We start from the raw sequence: 9,734 nt of genomic DNA on the forward strand, positions 1-9,734 counted from the left end.
TATAAAGGCATAACAGATTTGGGAACACTGGAGGAGGGGACAATGTGGACATTCCTGGCTTCTGTTCAGTGGCAGACGTCGGGATGTGGAGCCCCCAGCTTGTGATGCTGACGCCCTGTGGTGGCTGGCCACTCTTTAGATGACAGACCTGGCCTTCCACTTCCTCCTCTCACTTCTTATTCGGGTACCACTGATGACAGAGACTTCAGCTGGGCCATTCCCACCTCTCCCATGGCCTGGCAGCCACCGGCAACACAGCCGGGGGTGGGGGGAAGATGCTCCCCAAAAAAGGTCAGATAATGACTGAGCACCATCCCCCAACCCTGAGCACCCACTCAGCGCGGTCACATCCCCTGCCATGAGTCAACCCCATAGTAAGGATCTATCGGCTGGGAAAAGGATATCTGAGCTCCAACATCAGGAGGTGAGGAAAGGTTTATCCAGGAGGAACAACTCCTGATCTTCTGAGGGGACAGGCCAGAATTAAGTCTACTACTTTTTGGGTTTCCCCCTCTTCCCTTTCCCCATGACATGGGAAGGAGAGGCAGCCTCTTTGAACTCTTCTGGGACAGCTGTGTAAGGGGGAAATCCTGGACCCTTTCACTCCCTAGCGGCTTCTGCACAGTTAGTTCAGGGCCATCTCTTCCCTCCCATCAGGGACCTCACCCCTCCCCCTGCCTCCCTCTCCTTGCCTAAAGTCTCCTGCAGCCTCTTGGGTCTCCTAGAATCTTACTCTGGGCGGCCTCCAAACCTCCCCCTAAGGACTTCTACGGTCGCTCCACGGCCAGACTCCTTGAATCTCCAAAGATATCCATCCCTAAATTTTCAAATCTCGTGCACAAGCCCCTTCACAGGCTCCCCGTCCCTCGGGTATCACGGAGACCCATGCTCCGCCCCGGGATGCCCTGGACCCCCCCCCCCCCCTCCGCGGCTAGCTTTTCCCCCTATTGAGCGCTCCTGTCCCCAAGAGTTTCCCCAGCCTGGCATGCCTCGGGAGCTGTGGGCGGGGCTCCGGGACAGCGCCCCGCCTCCGGCGGGGGGGCGGAGCCGGCCGTGCCGGGGGGCGAGGCCCCGCGAGGCCGCTCCCCGCCCGCCCCGCTCCCCGAGCCTATAAAAGGAGGCGACACACCACCCTCCCGGCTGGCATCCGCGAGTCGCTGCCTTCCTCGCCGTGCGGAGCGAGCGCCGCCTCCGAGGGGCGCCGGAGCCATGACCCTCCGCCGACTCAGGAAGCTGCAGCAGAAAGAGGAGGCAGCGGCCGCCCCAGACCCCGCTGCCCCGGCCCCCGACTCGGAAGCTGCTCCAGCCCCTCCGACCCCGACCCCGGCCTCGGGCCCCCCTGCCGCAGCCGCCAGCCCTGGGACCCCCGGGGACGAGCTGTACGCGGCGCTGGAGGACTATCACCCGGCCGAGCTGTATCGCGCGCTCGCCGTGTCCGGGGGTACCCTGCCCCGCCGAAAGGTGCGTATCCCCCCAACTCCCGCGGCCCCCCCCCCGGCTCTCGGTACCCTCCGGTGTCCCTTCCTCAGGACCCGCGCAACCCGCAGCAGCCCCCATTCGCGCCTGCCGACCCCCACACCATTCTCTTGGGGTCCCCGAGTCCCCCCATTCCTCCCCAGCCCGCTGATCCCCCACGGACACGTTCAGATCCTGCTGGGTCCCCTCGACCCTCTGCTCAGAAGGAGCAATCAATCCCCCATACCCGCGACCCCGGCTCCACGCCGCCCCCGACCTGGCGGCTCTCCACTCCCCATGCGCCCCCGCCCCGTCTCGCTGCTCTCCTTCCTGCCACCTCCCCAGGTCCCTTTCCCCTCGCCCCAGCTGGTCTTCGGCCACCCCCGAGCCCCGCCTCCCCGCGTCCAGGCGTCTCGAAGTCCCCAGGACGCCTCGCCCGGGATTCTTCCGTGGGAGCGGGGAGGCCTCGGGCTGGGGTCCCGCCGCTCGCCCAGTCAAGTTGAGAGTACGCGGGTTCCAGGTGGGGAGGGGCGGCGGACGCGCCGCGTGCCTTCTAGCGGGGGAAGTGCGTGCGGCGCCGCCGACCCTTCCGAGGGGACGCCCGGATTCCTGGACTCGGGGCCTGCCGCCTTGCCCTGCGTCTGAGGTGCGGGGCTCGAGGCCACAGCTCCCTGGAAGTCAGCCGCGACCGGACGCGGTGGGAGGGGTCGCAGGGCGCCTGCGGGGCAGGAAGGATGCGGGCCGCGCCCGCCCTTTGAGTCTCCCCCTGCGCAGGGCTCTTCCTCTGGCCTGAGGGGCACCCGGGCACTCAGAAGGGGGAACTCAAGACCCAGGTTAAGGAGAGGGGGCTGGTGGCCTTTCCCAGCTCAGCCCCCCTCCTCTCCCCCTGGCCCCTGGCTCCCCCCAACACAATGAACAGCTTGTTGAGAATTTGCATTTTATGAAAATCGGGTGGAAAGACAAAGGGGTCTCTCTATGCGGCCCAGTCCTTCCTCCTTGGCCCATTTGGGAATTGTCCCCACCCCTGAGGCCAATCTTTGGTTCTGGAGAAGGAGGGTTTCCTTCTCTTCCTGGCCTTGGGGCAGCCTAGGGGGAGGGTTAACAAGGGCACCGACCAGGAAGGCCCTGGGCTGTTTGGGGCACACAGGACAAGGGCTGGTCTGGGACTGGGCTTCTTCCAAGGATCAATAATTTAGGGAGGGAGAGAGACTGCTTTAGTTTCTCAAGGACCCAAAAGAGGGAGGGACCCTCAGCTCTGTCATCTGCCATGCCAAAAAAAAAGGAACTCCCAATGTCTCTCCTTAAGTATAGTGAGACTTATGGACAAATTTGAGATCCAAGGTTTTGTTTTTTTGTTTTTGTCCCAGAAAGCAACAAAATATATGGCAATGTTGAGAGACCCAGGTGGAGCTGGGCACAGTTGGCCACCTGCAGCTGGACTCCATAGTTGGTCCCTGAAACAGTCTACTTTGAGGGAGGAGGCTAGGCCCCTCTGTCCCCGGCCTTTCCATGCTCAGGCTGAGAGTCCAGCCCTCCAGACCTGGGCCTCTGACCCCGGCTCCCCTGAGCCACTCTGCGTGAATGAGAAATTAGGAGAGACCTGACCGGCCCAGGGGCCTCTGGAGTGTTTTGATAGGCAAGCCCAGGGGCCCCCTGCCCTTCCCTGAATAACATCTGGGAAGAGCCCCTGCTTCAGCTTGTGGGGTCTAGGGGGCCTGAGCCGCCGCAGACGTGCACCCTGGGGGTGGAGACTGTTCTATCTAGAGTAATGAAACCCCCTACCCTCCAGGTTAGGAAACAGCACAGGGCTTAGAGGTTCATGCATCTGGAACCCAGGAGACTGTTGTACCCCCACAGTCCTCCCGGCTGAGGGGATAGAGCTTAGGGAGAAAGCTGTGGAATGGTGCTGACAGTGGCACTCTGCAGATAGCTACCCCGGGACCAGAGTAAGTGTGGAGCTGGGGCCAGACACACAGGCAACAGGAAATGGGGTGCTGGGTCTAGGGCCGGAGCCCAGGTGAGAAACCCCCAAAGGAGGGCTCTCACCATCTGCTCCAGGACAGCTCCCTCTCACCTGCTCCTTCCTGACTCTCCTTCCCACCCAGGGCTCAGGACTGCGCTGGAAGAATCTCAGCCAGAGTCCTGAACAGCAGCGGTGAGTCACCATTACCCCAGCCCCTGCCCTGGTCCAAAAGGGTGAGGCGCTGGGTTGGGGGCAGCACGACACAGCATCTCAGCCCAGCCAGGGGGGAGTCATTCTCCCACCCTCTCAGCACAGCACCCTTGCTAGGAATGAGGGCAGGTGGAGGTGTGGGCTGTGTGAAGGGGGTGGCAGAGGAAGGAGACAGGGACTTTTGAGTCATCAGGTGCTCCTCAACCCACCCCCAGTCCCTGCCAGTTACCCCTCCCCGGAGAGATCTGGATCTGGGAGGAGGGAAGCAGGAGAAGTCTTCGGGGCTACCCTGAGCCCTCCCAGCCCAGCACACTCCGAGGGCCCAAACCATGGCCAAGCTATGTCCAGCTGCTCCAGTCTGTCTGCCCCTGCATCCAAAATCTCAGTCCTCTGCTGGCCCATCCTGTGGTGGCCTCTTAGGAAGGGTCTGAGGCGAGGGCAGAAGTAGTTGCTGACTCAGGCCCCACTCTGTCCACGTCGCATCCTGATTTGGGGCCGGCTTCTTCCAAAATGGATCAGCAGACTATGGCCCACCGGCCAGACTGGCCTTGAGCTAAGAGTTGTTTTTATATTTCGAAAGGGTTGTACAAATAAAAACAAAGAACAATATAGGACGGAGGCTGTCAAATAATTTAGGTCTGGAAAAGAAAGGCTAAAATATTTACTGTCTGACCCTTTGCAGAAAAAGTTTGCCAACCCTTCCAGAAAACCAGAGAGCACTGGAGTAGACACAGAAGTCACCCTGCTCCCCGCCCCAATACACGTAGAGGGGGAAAGGCCTGCGTTCAAAGTAGGGAGGGGCTCAGGCTGGGGCTGGGAGTTGCCGCTCAGCATTTGGGGGGTATGTGGGTCAGGTTGGGCACTGAGAGGCCTGGGTCTGCAGGGCCCTTCTGAGGCCGTGAGGCTTGAAGGGGCCTTTGCAGGCCGCTTTCACTCTGCCTCTGGCTGGGCGGGAAGGAAGGGGGTGTGGGGGTGGGCAGAGGAAACTCTGGGCTCCCCCAGCAGACGAGAATCTGGAGCTACTCCAGACCATTGTGTCCAGTGGGCAGGCCTGCAGTGCGGGAAGGGGCGGCCTCGAGGCTCCCCTCCCCCCCCAGCCCTCACATCTGGTGGGCTGGCCTCACCGCAGCTGGGAGGAGCAGCTGTGGTCTGGACTCAGCCTCGTGACTGGCCTCTGGGGGTGGGGCCAGCCCTCTCCCCAGGGCTCTGGAGCGGACGGTGCTCCAGGCTGTGGCCGAATTTGGGGCCTCAGCTAGTCAGCAAGTAGTATTCTGGGGCTCACTAGAAGGCTGGGAGTGTGGCTGAAAAACTCAGCTAGTCCACCGGCTCTGGGGGTCAGCTGTTCCAGTGCCTCCCCCACCAGGGACTGGATTGATGCTGTGTGGCTCAATGAAGCTGATTTCAGCTGCGAATGGGAAAAGGACATTCCGACAACCTGTGATGAGTGTGACTTGTCCCTGGAGACAGTGAGCCCTGCCTGGATGTTCCAGAGCAGACTCCCAGCATTAGCGGAGGGCCATGCTATGGGACTGGCAAGCTCCTTTTAATCCTGACAGTCTTGATGAGATGGCCCCTGTGTCTCCTGCAGGAAAGTGCTGACTTTGGAGAAGGAGGAGAACCAGACCTTCGGCTTTGAGATCCAGGTGGGAGAAGCTGAGTGCAGAGGGGGAGGGATGGCTTGGGAGGCTGGTCAGAGGGATGGATGAATCTCGCCCCACCCCTGGGCTGAGGGTCCCCTTGTTTATTACAGACTTATGGCCTTCACCACCGGGAGGAGCAGCGCGTGGAGATGGTGACCTTTGTCTGCCGGGTTCATGAGTCCAGCCCTGCTCAGCTGGCTGGGCTCACACCAGGTGGGGCATGAACCCGAGACACAGGGTTCTGGGAAAAGGGGTATGACCTTACTCCCAAGCAGAGGGGGTAAGAAATCTCTTCTGAAAACAATTTCCCTTCCTCCTCCTATTTTGAGAAGACCAGAAAGAAGAATGGATTGGACTTAGGCAAATTTGCCATTTACTGTGTGATGCTGAGCAGTCCCATCTGCAAATTGGGGGCAATAACACGTCCTCTCGTCAGTGTGGGGAGAGAATTCCCTGGGCACAGAGCCAGGGCCTGGTAAATGGCAGGTGTTGCTGCTGCTGTTTTTCCTCCCCCTGGCGATCTGGCAATCCAGCATGGGCAGGAGGTGGGGTGGAACAACTCCCTTAGATCTGCTTGATATTGAGGATCAGGGCCTATCTTGCTCCCAACCTGGCGCAAAACTGGGGCACCTGTGATACTTCCTCTAACAAGGAAATGGTGCCACCGGTAGGAGACCCTTCGGATTGGCCAAATCTAGAGTCCCAAGTCCCACGAAGGGACAGCCTGCGACTGCACAAACTGACCCCCACCCAGTCCTGTCACCATTTCCTTCCCTAAGCCCTTACCTCCCTGCCTATTTACCAGCAGCCCCTGGTAGCTAGTGGTGTATTGCAACTTTGCAAAGTAGTTTCACATCCACCCTCCCTCCTAATCCCCATGGTAGCCACCGCAGGGGTCCACACCCCCTTTTCCAGATGGGAAATGGGCCCTCAGAGATGGTGCCTTGCTCTGCCTGAGGTCAGGGGGCTCTGCAGTGGCCCAGGGTATGAGAGGCTGAGGCTTTTTATGCCTGAGGCCGGTGTTAATTCCCAGCTTGGTGCTACTCACCCTGCCCCCTTCCTGTCTTGGCTGGGTCTCATGACAGCCTGTGGGCTGGACCAAAATAACCAGCTCTGGGGGCAGCCCAGGCTTGCCAGGAGGGCTCAGCCTTTGAGGACAGAGCTTCCTGAGAGTGAGGTGAGAATGTGGGTGTCTGAGGGCCTTGGCCCCTATGCTGGGGTGCCGCGCCTGGATAAGATCTCCCCAGAACCATGACTGGGGGTAGGGAGTTCAGGAGAATTTTGTGGGGTTATTACCCCTACCCTTTCTGGCGAAGGTGGCTGGAATTCTTTCACATGCCCCGTGGAGCAGATTCTGATCCCCTCTCTGCCTGGCAGGGGACACCATCGCTAGTGTCAACGGCCTGAACGTGGAAGGCATCCGGCATCGGGAAATTGTTGACATCATTAAGGCGTCTGGCAACGTTCTCAGGTACGTCCAAGTCCTGCGGTCCCTGGGGGATTCCTGAGCTCAGCTTCTCTCAGTGTTTCCCCACCCTGTGGGCCCACTCAGCCTTTGATTCCCCAACCTCCTCAGACTGGAAACTCTGTATGGGACATCAATTCGGAAGGCGGAACTGGAGGCTCGTCTGCAGTACCTGAAGGTAAAGCAGCCCAGATAACATCCAGTCGCCACCCTCCTCTTCCCAAGCCCCTGCCCCTACTGGCCCCACTCTTTTTTAGGGGTCATTTATCTGCTTGAACCTCCTTTTATTTTATTTATTTATTTATTTGGCTGCGTTGGGTCTTCGTTGCTGCACGCGGCCTTTCTCTAGTTGCGGCAAGCCGGGGCTACTCTTCATTGCCGTGCGCGGGCTTCTCATCGTGTTGGCTTCTCTTGTTGCGGGGCACGGGCTCTAGGCGTGCAGGCTTCAGTAGTTGTGGCACGCGGTCTCTAGAGCGCAGGCTCAGTAGTTGTGGCGCACGGGCTTAGGCTGCTCAGCGGCATGTAGTATCTTCACGGACCAGGACTGGAATCCGCGTCCCCTGCACTGGCAGGCGGATTCTTAACCACTGCACCACCAGGGAAGTCCTGAACCTCCTTTTAACCTTAAGGTTTCTTCTATGTACTCCCTGATCCCTCAGTCTGTACCCACCTCCTGCTAGTTTCTTGCTAGCTCCTGACAGTGAGGCGGGGGGTGTCTCTTACAGCAAACCCTGTATGAGAAGTGGGGAGAATACAGGTCCCTAATGGTGCAGGAGCAGCGGCTGGTGCACGGTGAGTAGATTAGGGGTGTGAAGGGCCACTTGCACCCCTACTGATACCCCCATTCCTGCTTCCCCCTCAGAACTAGTGGGTTACTTCCCCCTCCAAAGTGAAGAAAGGTTTGTTGAGCTACTGCTTTGGGTACAATGCTGCCCCAGGCTGATGCACACACATTTTTAGTTTATTCTTACAGTTGTCCCCTGAAGGAAAGGAAAATCTCCATTTTACAGATGGGAACAGGAAGGCTCCAAGAGTTTGGTTCAGACCCCTTCCGTGGCTCTTGTGTCATAAGTGATCCTCATAAGGATCTGAGTGTGTAATTCCTGTTTTACAGACAAGAGAAGTGAGGTTCAAGGTTGTGACTTGCCCAAGGGCCACACAGATGGTCAACAGGAAGGAGCTGAGGTCTCCTACCCGTGCCCTCTGACGGCTCTCCCTCGTGTCTTCTGCCCCGGCAGGCCTCGTGGTGAAGGACCCGAGCATCTATGACACGCTGGAGTCCGTGCGCTCCAGCCTGTACGGTGCGGGCCTGCTCCCGGGCTCACTGCCCTTCGGGCCTCTGCTGGCCGCCCCCGGGGGCTCCCGCGGCGGCGCGCGGCGGGCCGGGGGCGACGCGGACGACGCCGTCTACCACACGTGCTTCTTCGGGGGCGCTGAACCGCCTGAGCCCCCGCCGCCCCCGCCCCCCGCGCGCGCGCCCGGCCCGGGCCCCGCCGACGCTCTGGCCCCCGGGCCCCGGGCGGTGCTGAGCCGCAGCGCCAGCGTGCGGTGCGCGGGCCCCGGGGGCGGCGGCGGCGTGGGCGCGCCGAGCGCTCTCTGGACTGAGGCCCGCGAGCAGGCCCTGTGCGGCCCCGGCCTGCGCAAAACGAAGTATCGCAGCTTCCGCCGGCGGCTGCTCAAGTTCATCCCCGGACTCAACCGCTCCCTGGAGGAGGAGGAGAGCCAGCTGTAGGGGCGGGGGCGGGCGGGGGAAGGTATTTATTTATTTATTCTTTCCAGCCAGTGCAAAAAGGGGGCGGGGGCGGGCGCCTGGCCGAGGAGACTCCGGGAGCCCAAGGCGGCGGGAGAGGGTCCTCGCCAGCCCCAGCTGGCCTGCCTTCCTGGCTTGTGCAGAGTGGTGAATGAACCCGAGCCCCAGGCCCCTTTACTCCTCCCCAAAACCACAGTGGGAGGTGGGCACGGGAGAACTAGGGGAGCTCGGGGTTGGGAGAGGTTCGGGGGCCAAAGATGGGGCGTGCCATCCTACATCTGGGTCAGTAGTGCCTTGTGGGGTGTCCAAGAAAACCCCTTCTCCGGGTGAGAGGACCCTGTCCCACGAAGCCCTCTCCTCAGCTTTACTTGCTCCCCACCCTTGTCCTTGGGGAGAAATGGCCTATGCCCAGTCGTTTCCCCATCCCCCCACAGACATAGTTCCAGTTAACCAGCGCTGGTCCCCCTCACTCCCAGCCTTGACCCCTAAGGGCTTGGCCCCTCCCAGGAGCCTGTAACTAAGTGGGGTCTTGCCCGGCAGGGGTCCTGGGTCCTCTGCCCCTTGGGGGACAGGAATGGGCATGTCTTGGAGGGATGGGGGCAGCACAGACTGTTCCACCGTTTTGCATATTGTTGCTTCTGAACCACAGACTGTATAAAATCGACGGTTTTTTGCATCTGTGTCGGTGTGGTGACTGCCTGAGGGGGAGGGTTGGGCTCGGGCAAGCTCTGACTCCACCACCCTGCACCCCCAGTGCTCGCGCGCGCGCGCGCGCGCACACACACACACACACACACACACACTATATTTTACATCTTATTTGCTCGGAGCCTGCAGCCAGGGAAACAGACTGGGAGAGTTTAACTTACATGTATGGGCCTGAACTAGAGGCCCCACACCCCTTCAGAACTTGGGTCTCGTGTTTAATGTATCTAGAACTTCCCTCCCCAAATACCACAACTGGTGGGGTCAAGGCTCCTCTATACTTCTTAACTATCCTTGTGTAAACAACTGCTTGGCACCCTTTTTCCCAGGGGTCTGGGGTCTCCTGCTTAGGAGACCTTAGCCATCACCCACCCAACCTGTGACAGGCCCAATCACTGGTCACTCATTGCTCTAGAAATCCTCAGAGGCTTCCCATCACTCCTAGAATAAGATTCCAACTCTTGGGCTTCCCTGGTGGCGCAGTGGTTGAGAGTCCGCCTGCTGATGCAGGGGACACGGGTTCGTGCCCCGGTCCGGGAAGATCCC

General features: G+C 60.2%; 1 protein-coding gene across 2 annotated transcripts; it reads left to right on the top strand.

Moving 5' to 3' along the window:
- Nucleotides 1-1,209: 1,209 nt before the first annotated feature.
- TAMALIN (trafficking regulator and scaffold protein tamalin) lies at nt 1,210-8,465 on the top strand (the record flags this gene model as incomplete). 2 transcript variants are annotated; one of them, XM_079714717.1, is made up of 8 exons in its annotated part: nt 1,210-1,461; nt 3,561-3,610; nt 5,217-5,271; nt 5,379-5,481; nt 6,646-6,739; nt 6,845-6,911; nt 7,459-7,525; nt 7,972-8,465. In XM_079714717.1, 8 exons carry the CDS (start codon nt 1,210-1,212, stop codon nt 8,463-8,465), a joined length of 1,182 nt encoding a protein of 393 aa, XP_079570843.1. The 2 variants fall into 2 exon arrangements, with proteins under 2 accessions (XP_079570843.1, XP_079570844.1); XM_079714718.1 differs by lacking the exons at nt 1,210-1,461; nt 3,561-3,610; nt 5,217-5,271; nt 5,379-5,481 and adding an exon at nt 5,524-5,548.
- Nucleotides 8,466-9,734: the final 1,269 nt, after the last annotated feature.

This window comes from Hyperoodon ampullatus, assembly GCF_949752795.1.
Source record: "Hyperoodon ampullatus genome assembly, chromosome: 11".
In the NCBI taxonomy this organism is placed as follows: Eukaryota; Metazoa; Chordata; class Mammalia; order Artiodactyla; family Ziphiidae; genus Hyperoodon; species Hyperoodon ampullatus.